General features: G+C 51.9%; 1 protein-coding gene across 1 annotated transcript in view; it reads left to right on the top strand.

The window, feature by feature from the left end:
* LOC140367203 (signal peptide, CUB and EGF-like domain-containing protein 1) overlaps nucleotides 1-15,458 on the top strand; it is a 68,415-nt gene that overhangs the window by 28,620 nt on the left and 24,337 nt on the right. Inside the window, exon 4 of the mRNA XM_072453558.1 lies at nucleotides 8,116-8,232. Within this exon, the coding sequence (XP_072309659.1) occupies nucleotides 8,116-8,232 (117 nt within the window). The remainder of the gene's footprint in view (nucleotides 1-8,115; nucleotides 8,233-15,458) is intronic.

Genomic DNA, 15,458 nt, shown 5'->3' with positions numbered 1-15,458 from the left:
CACCCGCCTCTGCAGCCTCCTCTGCACCTGCCTCTGCACCCGGCTCTGCACCCGCCTTTGCGCCCGCCTCTGCACCCGCCTCTGCACCCGCCTCTGCACCCGCCTCTGCACCCACCTCTGCACCCGCCTCTGCACCCGACCCACACAGGACGAGCTGCAGAGCCACATCCAAAGCAGTGTTTCACAACCAGCGGCACACGCACCGACACATTCTACAGTGTTATACAGCGAGGAACGTAACTATCTGAACATCCTGCAATTTTGCATGTTCTCCCTCTTAGAAATGATGGAGTCTGACATGTTCATCTCAGGTGCATTTCCACTGTGAGAGACAGAATTAAAAAAAATCACATTATATGATTTTTAGATTATAGTTTTGTTTGTTTTAGCTGTAAATAAGTATTTGAACAGCTGCCAATCAGCAAGAATCCTGTCTCTCATAGAGCTGTTAGTCCACCTCTGCTCCACTTCATCTAAATGAGTATCTCCTGTTTGAGCTCGTTAGCTGCATAAAGACCCCTGTCCCGCCCACTGCCATGGACAAGACCAAAGAGCTGCCAGAAGACCCCAGAGACTGTGAAGATCTAACCTCAGACTGCAGCTCCATGAAGATCTCACCTCAGACTGGAGCTCTATGAAGATCTAACCTCAGACTGCAGCTCCATGAAGATCTCACCTCCAACTGGAGCTCCATGAAGATCTCACCTCAGAATGGAGCTCCATGAAGATCTCACCTCAGACTGGAGCTCCATGAAGATCTCACCTCAGAATGGAGCTCCATGAAGATCTCACCTCAGAATGGAGCTCCATGAAGATCTCACCTCAGACTGGAGCTCCATGAAGATCTCACCTCAGACTGGAGCTCCATGAAGATCTCACCTCAGAATGGAGCTCCATGAAGATCTAACCTCAGACTGGAGCTCCATGAAGACCTCACCGCAGACAGGAGCTCTATGAAGATCTCACCTCGTGGGAAAATCATGCATCGCACAGACGGTTCCCCATCTTAAGTCAGCACATGTCCAGAACCATCTGAAGTTTGACTATCAGGATGATCCAGAGGATCATGGGAGAATGTCATGAGGTCAGAGGAGACCAAAGGAGAACTTTATGGTATAAACTCCACTCGCCGTGTTTGAAGGAAGAAGAAGGATGAGGACCATCCCAAGAACACCATCCAAAGAGAACACCATCCTGAGAACACCATCCAAAGAGAACACCATCCTGAGAACACCATCCCAAGAACACCATCCTGAGAACACCATCCTGAGAACACCATCCTGAGAACACCATCCAAAGAGAACACCATCCTGAGAACACCATCCTGAGAACACCATCCCAAGAACACCATCCTGAGAACACCATCCTGAGAACACCATCCTGAGAACACCATCCAAAGAGAACACCATCCTGAGAACACCATCCTGAGAACACCATCCCAAGAACACCATCCTGAGAACACCATCCTGAGAACACCATCCTGAGAACACCATCCAAAGAGAACACCATCCTGAGAACACCATCCCAAGAACACCATCCTGAGAACACCATCCTGAGAACACCATCCTGAGAACACCATCCAAAGAGAACACCATCCTGAGAACACCATCCTGAGAACACCATCCTGAGAACACCATCCCTACTGTGAAGCACGGGGGTGGAAACATCATGCTTTGGGGTCTTTTCTGCACAGGGGACAGGACGACTGCTCTGTGTTAAGGAGAGGATGACTGGGGCCATGACAACCTCCTTCCCTCAGTCAGAGCATTGAAGATGGGGCGTGCCTGAAGATGGGGCATGGCTGGGTCTTCCAACATGACAATGACCTGAAGCACATGACCAGGAGAACCAAAGAGTGGCTCCGTAAGAAGCAGATCAAGGTTCTGGAGGGGCCTCGTCAGTCTCAGACCTAAATCCAATATAAGACCTTTGGTGGGAGCTGAAACACAGTGTTGCCCAGCGACAGCCCTGAAACCTGACAGATCTAGATCTGTGTGGAGGCGTGGCCAAAGTCCTCCTGCCGTGTGAGTAAACCTGGTCCTGAACCACAGGAAACGTTTGACCTCTGTAACTGTAAACAAAGGCTTCTGTCCTAAATGTTAACATTGATGTTCTCAGGTGTTCAAAAACTATTTACAACAAAAACAAACAAAGAAATATTTCAAGATCATACAATGCGATTTCTGGATTTTCTTTTCTAGATTCCGTCTCTCACAGTGGAAATGCACAAAGAACCTTCCAGAAGTGTTCTGATGCTTCCTTTCCTCGCTGCACATGTAAGAGTCCTACAGTCAGTGATTTGACAAGTCAGATTGTTTGGGTTCTGCCACATGAGTTTGGATGTTTTTTATGTCTAAAGGGAAAGTCCACGATGTAGAATTGGTGATTTTACCCTGGCGTAAAACTTGGCCGTGCCGAGTGGGCGCCGTCCTTCAGGTTGTGTGAAGAATGCCGGAGCAGGTGGAGTCACATCAATCAGAGCTGCGGAGGCCAGCCCCTGGGCCCGGTCTAATGACAGGGCCCCGACCAGGGTAAATCACTGAGGCTCCCAACGACCTCTCCACACGCACTCGCCTCCGCACAGAACCAGGACAGGGACAGACGGAGGAGAAACAGAGGAGAAACGGAGGGCGACGGTGAAAAACAGATACTCTTCCCACTCCCCAGACACTTCCTCCAGCTCCTTCGGGGGGATCCCAAGGCATTCCCAGGCCAGCCGATAGACATAGTCCCTCCAGCGTGTCCTGGGTCTTCCACAGGGCCTCTTCCCGATGGGACATGCCCGAAACACCTCCCCAGGGAGGCGCCCAGGACTGATGAGCCACCTATCAGCTGGAGGAGCAGCGGCTCTACTCCGAGCTCCTCCCGTGTAACTGAGCTCCTCTAAGGGAGCGTCCAGTCACCCGGCGGAAGAAACTCATTTTGACCGCTTGTATCCACGTTCTTGTCCTTTGGGTCATTAAAGCTCATGACCATAGGTGAGGTCAGAACGTAGAGTGACCGATAAATCCAGAGCTTTGTCTTTGGACTCAGCTCCTTCTTCACCACGACAGTCGATGCAGCCGCTGCAGTGATCCAACTGTCAATCTCACGCTCCATCCTTCCATCACTCGTGAACAAGACCCCAAGATACTTGAACTCCTCCACTTGGGGCAAGGACTCCCCACCCACCTGAAGAGGGCAAGCCACCTTTTTCCGGTCGAGAACCATGACCTCGGATTTGGAGCTGATTCTCATCCCAGATGCTTCACACTCGTCCCAGTGCATGTTGCAGGTCCTGGTTTGATGGAGCCATCAGGACAACATCGTCTGCAAACAGCAGAGATGAGATTCTGTGACCGCACCCTCCGACCCCTGACCACACCCTCCGACCCTTGACTGCGCCTAGAAACTCTGTCCATAAAAACTATGAACAGAACCGGTGACAAAGCACAGCCCTGAGGTGTCCAACATGCACTGGGAACAGTTCTGACTTACTGCAGTGAACCCAGCGCCTGCTCCGGTCATACAGGGACCGGACGGCCCTGAGCAAAGGGCCCCGGACCCCGTACTCCCGGAGCACCCCCCAAAGGACACCCCGAGGGACATGGTCGAAAGCCTTCTCCAGATCCACAAAGCACATGTGGACTGGTTGGGCAAACTCCCATGAACCCTTGAGCACCCGATGGAGAGTCTAGAGCTGGTCCAGTGTTCAACGACCAGGACTTAAACCTGCTCCTCCTGAATCCAAGGTTCGACCATCGGTCGGATTCTCCTCTCCAGGACCTGGAGTAGACCTTATGGGAGGCTGAGGAGTGGGATCCCTCTGTAGTTGGAACACAGCCTCTGGTCCCCCTTCTTGAACAGAGGGACCACCACCCCGGTCTGCCAGTCCAGAGACACTGTCCCCGACCGCCACGCCATGTTGCAGAGACGTGTCAGCCAAGACAGTCCTACAACATCGAGAGACTTTAGGTCCTCAGGGAGGATCTCATCCACCCCCGGAGCCACTGAGGAGCCAACAACCTCAGTGACTTCAGCTTGGGTGATGGATGAGCCAGCCTCTGAGTCCCCGGTCTCTCCTTCCTCTTCAGAAGACGTGGCGGTGGGATTAAGAAGGTCCTCTCCGGGAGGATCTCATCCACTCCCGGAGCCACTGAGGAGCCAACAACCTGAGTGACTTCAGCTTGGGTGATGGATGAGCCAGCCTCTGAGTCCCCGGTCTCTCCTTCCTCTTCAGAAGACGTGGCGGTGGGATTAAGAAGGTCCTCTCCGGGAGGATCTCATCCACCCCCGGAGCCACTGAGGAGCCAACAACCTGAGTGACTTCAGCTTGGGTGATGGATGAGCCAGCCTCTGAGTCCCCGGTCTCTCCTTCCTCTTCAGAAGACGTGGCGGTGGGATTAAGAAGGTCCTCAAAGTCCTTCCACCGTCCGACGACATCCCCAGTCGAGGTCAGCAGGTCTCCACCCGCACTGTAAACAGTGTTGGTGAAGCACTGCTTCCCCCTCCTGAGGCGCCGGACGGTTTGCCAGAATTTCTTTGGGGGCGACCGATAGTCCTCCTCCATGGCCTCCCCGAACTGCTCCCAGCTCCGGGTTTTTGCCTCTGCGACAGCACGAGCTGCAGCCCACCAACGGCCTCTGGAGTCCCACAAGCCGTCTTCAGCCTCATGACATCCCTTACTTCCGGTGTCCACCACCGGGTTCGGGGGTTGCCGCCGCGACAGGCACCGAAGACTTTGGACCACAGGTCCGAGCAGCCGCATCAACAATGGAGGTGGAGAAGAACATGGTCCACTCGGACTCAATGTCCCCAGCCTCCCCCGGGATATGGGAGAAGCTCTCCCCTAGGTGCGAGTTGAATACCCTACTGACAGAGGGCTCCGCAAGACGTTCCCATCAGACCCTCACAATGCATTTGGGTCTGCCAAGTCTGTCCGGCTTCCTCCTCCGCCAGCGGATCCAACTCACCACCAGGTGGTGATCGGTTGACAACTCTGCCCCTCTCTTCACCCGAGTGTCCAAGACATGCGTCTTGGACACTCGGCCGGAGTCAGATGACACGGCCGGAGGTCAGATGACACGACAACAAAGTCGATCATTGACCTCTGGCCTAGAGTGTCCTGGTGCCATGTGCACTGATCTTCCCTGTTCTTCCCGATCATGCCTCAATAAGTGTCACTGTCATTGCCCACGTAGGCGTTGAAGTCCCCCAGTAGAACAATAGAGTCCGCGGTCGGGGCCCTGTCCAGTACCCCTCCCAAGGACTCCAAGAAGGCCGGGTACTCTGCACTGCTGTTCGGCCCGTAGGCCGCCACAACAGTGAGAGACCTGTCCCCCACCCGAAGGCGGAGGGACACGACCCTCTCGTTCACCGGGGTGAACGCCAACACGTGGCGGCTGAGTTGAGGGGCTATAAGCCCACACCAGCCCCGCCCACACCAGCCCCGCCTCTCCCCGCAGGCAGCACCAGAGAAGTGGAGCCTCCAGCCCCTCTGGAGGAGATGGTGCCAGAGCCCAAACTGTGCGTGGAGGTGAGGTCGTCGAGGCCCCTGCCATCGACTGCCACTCAGTTCGCTCTGCACCCGCCCCTTATGGATCCTCCTGGTGGTGGTGGGCCCACTGGAGGATGGCCTGAGGAGAAATGGAGGCTGGTGCTTGACAGCTCAATGACACATTTCTATGACTTTATGTCTTTATCCTTCAAAAAGCATCTAAACCTAAAACCCAAATCTGGAACGATAAGTACTAATCGTTTTATCGATGCTGCTTATTTGATCATCTTTAACCTGTACTTTTAAACCAAAACATTAATCAAGCTTAGAAAGAATATTATAAGTTCTCCCTTTATTGCCTGCCACCTCCAAGTGCCATGGATGATGCTCATGGAAGCTTGAACATCACAACAATGTTAGACTTTTTATACTTTTTATACACATTTAGTATTCTGTGTCTGAAGTGCGGAGGAAACGGCCTGAAGCTCGGCCCCGAGAGCTGTGACCCAAACAGTGACCGAAGCCGTTTGTGACCGTGCATTTTGAGAGGACATTATGTAAATGTCCTGACCTCTGGATGTGCACGGACTCAGCAGGCTCTGACCAGCTTTGAATTTAATTAGCTCCTAAGCAAGAAGCAGAGCAATAAGAGACAGGAGCCCACAGGAGCCGCCAAGAGCCGGCAGGAGCCGGCAGGAGCCAGCAGGAGGCCGCAGGAGCCGGCAAGAAGTCACAGGAACCCGCAGGAGGCCACAGGAGCCCACAGAATCCCACAGAAGCCCGCAGGAGCCGCCAAGAGCCGCCAAAAGCCGCCAGGAGCCGCCAAAAGCCAACAGGAGCCGGCAGGAGGCCGCAGGAGCCGGCAAGAGGTCACAGCAACCCGCAGGAGGCCACAGGAGCCGCCTGGAGCCACCAGGAGCCGCCAAGAGCCGCCAAAAGCCGCCAGGAGCCGGCAGGAGTCCTCAGGAGCCGGCAAGAGGCCGCAGGAGGCCACAGGAGCCGGCAAGAGGCCACAGGAGCCACCAGGAGCCACCAGGAGCCGCCAAGAGCCGGGAAGAGCCGCCAAAAGCCGGCGGGAGCCGGCAGGAGGCCGCAGGAACCGGCAAGAGGCCGCAGGAGCCGGCAAGAGGCCGCAGGAGCCCGCAGGAGGCCACAGGAGCTGGTAAGAGGCCACAGGAGCCGCCAGGAGCCGCCAGGAGCCGCCGAGAGGCCGCAGGAGCCGCCAAGAGGCCACAGGAGCCGCCAGGAGCCCCAGACTGGTGTAAACTTCTTGTGCATCGTTTGTTTTCCCTTGAGCCCACAATCTCAGCCTTTATCACACATTTGGATTGTTGATTATTGATTGATTATTGGATTTTTTTCAAGCTTTGTTTGCACAGATGTCTGACCAATCTATGATCCATGAACACTTACGATGCACAAGACACTGTTTGGGGTCAGTCGGACCCCGTGGGACGGCCCGCTTCACACTCTGATTTGAATATTGATTTATTGAGGATAAAATAAATAGACTTTTAATTGTTGCCATTCCAGATTCAAAGTCGGAGTTTGACTGACTTTGGCTGTCGACCACAGCTCATCCCTGACCGTTAAAAGTCGATCAGTTCATAGTTCAGTCTGGGGCCCTTCAGATATGGATAATATAGATTAGAATGTGTTTAAGATCCTAGTTTTTCTAAGTATTTAGACCTTTTGGAGTGGATATCAAAGTGTATAAAGAATTCTCCTCATAACTCGCTCTTTCACTGGCGAAGGATCCGACCTGTTCCTCAAACAGCAGAGACGGTCAGATTTCAGGCCCTCAGCACTTCTCTGTCCCCGGGGCCCGACTTTGCGCTAAAGCTGCAGCGCGGGGCCGCTCACCGAGCCAGGAGCTGCTGTTTGGTTTGGGATTAACGCCGGCCGAATTCACAAGTCCTGCCAAGCTGAGAACACAACCGACGCGGACTTCTGCAGGAAAACACAGGGTCCTGCTGCAGAGTGTGTGTGTGTGTGTGTGTTTGTGTGTGAGAAGAAGCTGGACAAAGGCTGGCTCCGTCCTGGACTGTCCTATGTGCAATACTGTCATAATCATGTGCAATACTGTCATACCCATGTGCAATACTGACATACCCATGTCCAATACTGTCGTACCCATGTGCAATACTGTCATACCCATGTGCAATACCGTCATAATCATGTACAATACGACCTGCAGTTATAGTATCACCGAGGGCTTTATTTGTGTGCAGTGTTTTTATGTTTAAACCAGCTGAAGCAATCTTAGCATCATTTCATGCTATTAGCTCCAGGACAATAAGCCCAAACATCAGGCAGAAGTAGGGGAGAGAGAATGTCTTTATATGGATAGGTTGTGACGAGAGGGAGGAAAAGCTGGAGACGCGTTCTTTCCTGGTGTATTTCCATTTCAGATCGTGAAGTCGTTGGACCTGGACTCTTTGAAAACGGGAGCAAAGACACAGCGTTGCGTGTCTTGTGAGATTCACTGTCTGACTGTGCTGCATGGACCTCCTCTGACCTCCTCTGACCTCCTCTGACCTCCTCTGACCTCCTCCGACCCCCTCAGTAGAGTCCGTGTGCTCGCACCGCAGCGACGTCCACGGTCTGAGCGTGTGACCGTCTTCTTGTCGTCCGAACAGAGACCTGCGCGGTGAACAACGGCGGCTGTGACCGGACATGCAAGGACACGGCCACCGGGGTGCGCTGCAGCTGCCCCGTGGGATTCACCCTGCAGCCCGACGGGAAGACCTGCAAAGGTGAGTCACGACCGCCGCAGTGAAGCCGAGCCTCTCGTGTGCACGCCTTTCACAATAAGAGTTGTAAAAGGTCAGATAACGGCGTTTCGACCTGGCTCTGGTTCATCCTGAGGTCAATCTGAGTCACAAAGAGACGTTTAGTAAATCCAAGTGTGTGTTTGAAGGGCGTGGCTAAAGCTAGTGTGTGTGAGGGGCGTGGCTAAAGCTAGTGTGTGTGAGGGGCGTAGCTAAAGCTAGTGTGTGTGAGGGGCGTGGCTAAAGCTAGTGTGTGTGAGGGGCGTGGCTAAAGCTAGTGTGTGTGAGGGGCGTGGCTAAAGCTAGTGTGTGTGAGGGGCGTGGCTAAAGCTAGTGTGTGTGAGGGGCGTGGCTAAAGCTAGTGTGTGTGAGGGACGTGGCTAAAGCTAGTGTGTGTGAGGGGCGTGGCTAAAGCTAGTGTGTGTGAGGGGCGTGGCTAAAGCTAGTGTGTGTGAGGGACGTGGCTAAAGCTAGTGTGTGAGGGGCGTGGCTAAAGCTAGTGTGTGTGAGGGGCGTGGCTAAAGCTAGTGTGTGTGAGGGGCGTGGCTAAAGCTAGTGTGTGTGAGGGACGTGGCTAAAGCTAGTGTGTGTGAGTGGCGTAGCTAAAGCTAGTGTGTGTGAGGGGCGTGGCTAAAGCTAGTGTGTGTGAGGGGCGTGGCTAAAGCTAGTGTGTGTGAGGGACGTGGCTAAAGCTAGTGTGTGTGAGGGGCGTGGCTAAAGCTAGTGTGTGTGAGGGGCGTGGCTAAAGCTAGTGTGTGTGAGGGACGTGGCTAAAGCTAGTGTGTGAGGGGCGTGGCTAAAGCTAGTGTGTGAGAGGGGCGTGGCTAAAGCTAGTGTGTGTGAGGGACGTGGCTAAAGCTAGTGTGTGTGAGGGGCGTGGCTAAAGCTAGTGTGTGTGAGGGACGTGGCTAAAGCTAGTGTGTGTGAGGGGCGTGGCTAAAGCTAGTGTGTGTGAGGGGCGTGGCTAAAGCTAGTGTGTGTGAGGGACGTGGCTAAAGCTAGTGTGTGAGGGGCGTGGCTAAAGCTAGTGTGTGTGAGGGGCGTGGCTAAAGCTAGTGTGTGTGAGGGGCGTGGCTAAAGCTAGTGTGTGTGAGGGACGTGGCTAAAGCTAGTGTGTGTGAGGGACGTAGCTAAAGCTAGTGTGTGTGAGGGGCGTGGCTAAAGCTAGTGTGTGTGAGGGGCGTGGCTAAAGCTAGTGTGTGTGAGGGGCGTGGCTAAAGCTAGTGTGTGTGGGGGGCGTGGCTAAAGCTAGTGTGTGTGGGGGGCGTGGCTAAAGCTAGTGTGTGTGAGGGACGTGGCTAAAGCTAGTGTGTGTGAGGGGCGTAGCTAAAGCTAGTGTGTGTGAGGGGCGTGGCTAAAGCTAGTGTGTGTGAGGGGCGTAGCTAAAGCTAGTGTGTGTGAGGGGCGTGGCTAAAGCTAGTGTGTGTGAGGGGCGTGGCTAAAGCTAGTGTGTGTGAGGGGCGTGGCTAAAGCTAGTGTGTGAGGGGCGTGGCGTTTGAACCTCTCTTTATGTCTTTGGCTTTGGATCATGTCAGACGCTTTATGACCTGAAATATCAGATTGTGGCTCTTGACAAAGCGAGTGCCTCTTGGTCTGGATGTGGTCTTCTTCTGGGTCTGGACTTGGTCTTCCTCTGGGTCTGGACGTGGTCTTCCGCTGGGTCTGGACTTGGTCTTCCTCTTGGTCTGGACTTGGTCTTCTTCTTGGTCTGGACTTGATCTTCCTCTTGGTCTGGACTTGGTCTTCCTCTGGGTCTGGATGTGGTCTTCCTCTGGGTCTGGATGTGGTCTTCCTCTGGGTCTGGACTTGGTCTTCCTCTTGGTCTGGATGTGGTCTTCCTCTGGGTCTGGATGTGGTCAACCTCTGGGTCTGGACTTGGTCTTCCTCTGGGTCTGGATGTGGTCTTCCTCTGGGTCTGGACTTGGTCTTCCTCTTGGTCTGGATGTGGTCTTCCTCTGGGTCTGGACTTGGTCTTCCTCTCGGTCTGGACTTGGTCTTCCTCTTGGTCTGGATGTGGTCTTCCTCTGGGTCTGGACTTGGTCTTCCTCTGGGTCTGGATGTGGTCTTCCTCTGGGTCTGGACTTGGTCTTCCTCTTGGTCTGGATGTGGTCTTCCTCTGGGTCTGGACTTGGTCTTCCTCTCGGTCTCAGGCTGTTGAGTGTTGAATGTTGTTCAATCACAGTTGAGACACTTATAGTTGCCCATAAGCTTGCTGCTGGTTGTCATGGTGATGATGCAGGTCATGTGTCACCTCCTGGGTCATGTGACCTGCAGGACAGGCTTCTCTGCCTCTCACTGCGCCTCACACGAGGGGGTCCATGGGGGAGAGGGGGGAGGAATGTGACACTCTAGTGCTGAGCTTCTGGAGTATTCAAACAGGACTCTCCGTGTTCAGCGCACACTGCACAGCGCCCTCTAGCTGCAGACAGGGGTTCAGCTACATGATGACATCATGCAGTGGGGCAATGGAGCGGAACCTAGAGGTTCAAAGCTGAAGCTGTAGTGACCTGCTTGTCCACATGGGGACAGAGCTGCAGAACTTCTCCATGAGACGTCTGTTGTGGCGTCTCTGGAGCTGCAGCAGCGCTCGAGCGAACGGCGAGCGCAAACATGAAACGGACTGGGCGGCGGATGAGTGATGGCGCTGGGCGGCGGCCAGCTGCGCCACGCCCACTTAATGTGACCCTATATCTGCCCAGGGACATGGGGCGTTACAACACAATCAGCTGAGGAGAGAGAGAGGCAAGAGAGAGAGAGAGGGGGGACAGAGAGAGAGAGGGACAGAGAGAGAAAGGGGGACAGAGAGAGAAAGGGGGACAGAGAGAGAGAGGGACAGAGAGAGAAAGGGACAGAGAGAGAAAGGGGGACAGAGAGAGAGAGGGGGGACAGAGAGAGAGAGGGACAGAGAGAGAGAGGGACAGAGAGAGAGAGGGACAGAGAGAGAGAGGGACAGAGAGAGGGGGGACAGAGAAAGAGACAGAGTTTAGAGAGAGAGGTGAAGAGGGGCGAGCAGAGATGGAAAGATGAGAGAGAGAGTTGATGGAGAGGTGGAGAAAGGGAGAGAGTTACAGAGTGAGGGAGGAGAAGAGGATCAGGCTTTAGAGGAAGAACCTTCAGTTTGGAGAAAAGTTTCATGGGGGTTTCACGAGGAGAGTGACCATGGACTGAAGTGGGCTGCTCACAGCAAGAAGGTCCTTGGTTCCAATCCCAGCCGGGGCCTCTCTGTGGGCGTGTCTGATCTCTCTCTGATCTCAGGGAGAATGTCCTGGTTTAAGGTCAATGACCAGAATAGCAGTCAGTGTTGGAGATCTCAGGCCGATGACGATGTTCTTCATGGTGAGATCTGCTGCTGATGACGTTGTTCTTCATAGTGAGTTCTGCTGCCGATTACGTTGTTCTTCATGGTGAGTTCTGCTGCTGATGACGTTGTTCTTCATGGTGAGATCTGCTGCCGACGACATTGTTCTTCATGGTGAGTTCTGCTGCCGATTACGTTGTTCTTCATGGTGAGTTCTGCTGCCGATAACGTTGTTCTTCATGGTGAGTTCTGCTGCCGATTACGTTGTTCTTCATGGTGAGTTCTGCTGCCGATAACGTTGTTCTTCATGGTGAGTTCTGCTGCCGATTACGTTGTTCTTCATGGTGAGATCTGCTGCTGATGACGTTGTTCTTCATGGTGAGATCTGCTGCCGATAACATTGTTCTTCATGGTGAGTTCTGCTGCCGATTACGTTGTTCTTCATGTTGAGTTCTGCTGCTGATGACGTTGTTCTTCATGGTGATATCTGCTGCTGATGACGTTGTTCTTCATGGTGAGATCTGCTGCTGATGACGTTGTTCTTCATGGTGAGATCTGCTGCCGATAACATTGTTCTTCATGGTGAGTTCTGCTGCCGATTACGTTGTTCTTCATGTTGAGTTCTGCTGCTGATGACGTTGTTCTTCATGGTGAGATCTGCTGCTGATGACGTTGTTCTTCATGGTGAGATCTGCTGCTGATGACGTTGTTCTTCATGGTGAGATCTGCTGCTGATGACGTTGTTCTTCATGTTGAGTTCTGCTGCTGATGACGTTGTTCTTCATGGTGAGTCCTGCTGCTGATGACGTTGTTCTTCATAATGAGTCCTGCTGCTGATGACGTTGTTCTTCATAGTGAGTTCTGCTGCTGATGACGTTGTTCTTCATAGTGAGTTCTGCTGCAGATGACGTTGTTCTTCATAGTGAGTTCTGCTGCTGATGACGTTGTTCTTCATAGTGAGTTCTGCTGCAGATGACGTTGTTCTTCATAGTGAGTTCTGCTGCTGATGACGTTGTTCTTCATAGTGAGTTCTGCTGCTGATGACGTTGTTCTTCATAGTGAGTTCTGCTGCAGATGACGTTGTTCTTCATAGTGAGTTCTGCTGCTGATGACGTTGTTCTTCATAGTGAGTTCTGCTGCTGATGACGTTGTTCTTCATAGTGAGTTCTACTGCAGATGACGTTGTTCTTCATGGTGAGATCTGCTGCTGATGACGTTGTTCTTCATAGTGAGTTCTGCTGCAGATGACGTTCTTCATGTTGAGTTCTGCTGCTGATGACGTTGTTCTTCATAGTGAGTTCTGGTGCTGATGACGTTGTTCTTCATAGTGAGTTCTGCTGCAGATGACGTTGTTCTTCATAGTGAGTTCTGCTGCTGATGACGTTGTTCTTCATAGTGAGTTCTGCTGCAGATGACGTTGTTCTTCATAGTGAGTTCTGCTGCAGATGACGTTGTTCTTCATGGTGAGATCTGCTGCTGATGACGTTGTTCTTCATAGTGAGTTCTGCTGCTGATGACGTTGTTCTTCATGGTGAGTTCTGCTGCAGATGACGTTGTTCTTCATGGTGAGTTCTGCTGCTGATGACGTTGTTCTTCATGGTGAGTTCTGCTGCTGATGACGTTGTTCTTCATAGTGAGTTCTGCTGCAGATGACGTTGTTCTTCATAGTGAGTTCTGCTGCAGATGACGTTGTTCTTCATAGTGAGTTCTGCTGCTGATGACGTTGTTCTTCATAGTGAGTTCTGCTGCAGATGACGTTGTTCTTCATAGTGAGTTCTGCTGCTGATGACGTTGTTCTTCATAGTGAGTTCTGCTGCAGATGACGTTGTTCTTCATAGTGAGTTCTGCTGCAGATGACGTTGTTCTTCATAGTGAGTTCTGCTGCAGATGACGTTGTTCTTCATAGTGAGTTCTGCTGCAGATGACGTTGTTCTTCATGGTGAGTTCTGCTGCAGATGACGTTGTTCTTCATAGTGAGTTCTGCTGCAGATGACGGTGTTCTTCATAGTGAGTTCTACTGCAGATGACGTTGTTCTTCATAGTGAGTTCTGCTGCAGATGACGTTGTTCTTCATAGTGAGTTCTGGTGCTGATGACGTTGTTCTTCATAGTGAGTTCTGCTGCAGATGACGTTGTTCTTCATAGTGAGTTCTGCTGCAGATGACGTTGTTCTTCATAGTGAGTTCTGCTGCTGATGACGTTGTTCTTCATAGTGAGTTCTGCTGCAGATGACGTTGTTCTTCATAGTGAGTTCTGCTGCAGATGACGTTGTTCTTCATAGTGAGTTCTGCTGCAGATGACGTTGTTCTTCATGGTGAGTTCTGCTGCAGATGACGTTGTTCTTCATAGTGAGTTCTGCTGCAGATGACGGTGTTCTTCATAGTGAGTTCTGCTGCAGATGACGTTGTTCTTCATGGTGAGATCTGCTGCTGATGACGTTGTTCTTCATAGTGAGTTCTGCTGCAGATGACGTTGTTCTTCATAGTGAGTTCTGGTGCTGATGACGTTGTTCTTCATAGTGAGTTCTGCTGCAGATGACGTTGTTCTTCATAGTGAGTTCTGCTGCAGATGACGTTGTTCTTCATAGTGAGTTCTGCTGCTGATGACGTTGTTCTTCATAGTGAGTTCTGCTGCAGATGACGTTGTTCTTCATAGTGAGTTCTGCTGCAGATGACGTTGTTCTTCATAGTGAGTTCTGCTGCAGATGACGTTGTTCTTCATAGTGGGTTCTGCTGCAGATCACGTTGTTCTTCATGGTGAGTTCTGCTGCAGATGACGTTGTTCTTCATAGTGAGTTCTGCTGCAGATGACGTTGTTCTTCATAGTGAGTTCTGCTGCTGATGACGTTGTTCTTCATGGTGAGTTCTGCTGCAGATGACGTTGTTCTTCATGGTGAGTTCTGCTGCAGATGACGTTGTTCTTCATAGTGAGTTCTGCTGCTGATGACGTTGTTCTTCATAGTGAGTTCTGCTGCAGATGACGTTGTTCTTCATAGTGAGTTCTGCTGCAGATGACGTTGTTCTTCATGGTGAGTTCTGCTGCTGATGACGTTGTTCGTCATGGTGAGTTCTGCTGCCGATAACATTGTTCTTCATGGTGAGTTCTGCTGCCGATTACGTTGTTCTTCATGGTGAGTTCTGCTGCCGATAACATTGTTCTTCATGGTGAGTTCTGCTGCCGATTATGTTGTTCTTCATGTTGAGTTCTGCTGCCGATAACATTGTTCTTCATGGTGAGATCTGCTGCTGATGACGTTGTTCTTCATGGTGAGATCTGCTGCCGATAACATTGTTCTTCATGGTGAGTTCTGCTGCCGATTACGTTGTTCTTCATGTTGAGTTCTGCTGCTGATGACGTTGTTCTTCATGGTGAGATCTGCTGCTGATGACGTTGTTCTTCATGGTGAAATCTGCTGCTGATGACGTTGTTCTTCATGGTGAGATCTGCTGCTGATGACGTTGTTCTTCATGTTGAGTTCTGCTGCTGATGACGTTGTTCTTCATGGTGAGATGTGCTGCTGATGACGTTGTTCTTCATGTTGAGTCCTGCTGCTGATGACGTTGTTCTTCATGGTGAGTCCTGCTGCTGATGACGTTGTTCTTCATAATGAGTCCTGCTGCTGATGACGTTGTTCTTCATGGTGAGTTCTGCTGCTGATGACGTTGTTCTTCATGGTGAGTTCTGCTGCTGATGACGTTGTTCTTCATAGTGAGTTCTGCTGCAGATGACGTTGTTCTTCATAGTGAGTTCTGCTGCAGATGACGTTGTTCTTCATAGTGAGTTCTGCTGCAGATGACGTTGTTCTTCATGGTGAGTTCTGCTGCAGATGACGTTGTTCTTCATAGTGAGTTCTGCTGCAGATGACGTTGTTCTTCATAGTGAGTTCTGCTGCTGATGACGTTGTTCTTCATGGT

Source organism: Eucyclogobius newberryi, unplaced genomic scaffold (assembly GCF_026437365.1).
Source record: "Eucyclogobius newberryi isolate DKJ021-1_F unplaced genomic scaffold, fEucNew1.0.hap1 SCAF_2, whole genome shotgun sequence".
NCBI lineage: Eukaryota > Metazoa > Chordata > Actinopteri > Gobiiformes > Gobiidae > Eucyclogobius > Eucyclogobius newberryi.
The sequence above is the reverse complement of the archived record's forward strand: the minus strand, read 5'-3'. Positions and strand labels throughout refer to the sequence as shown.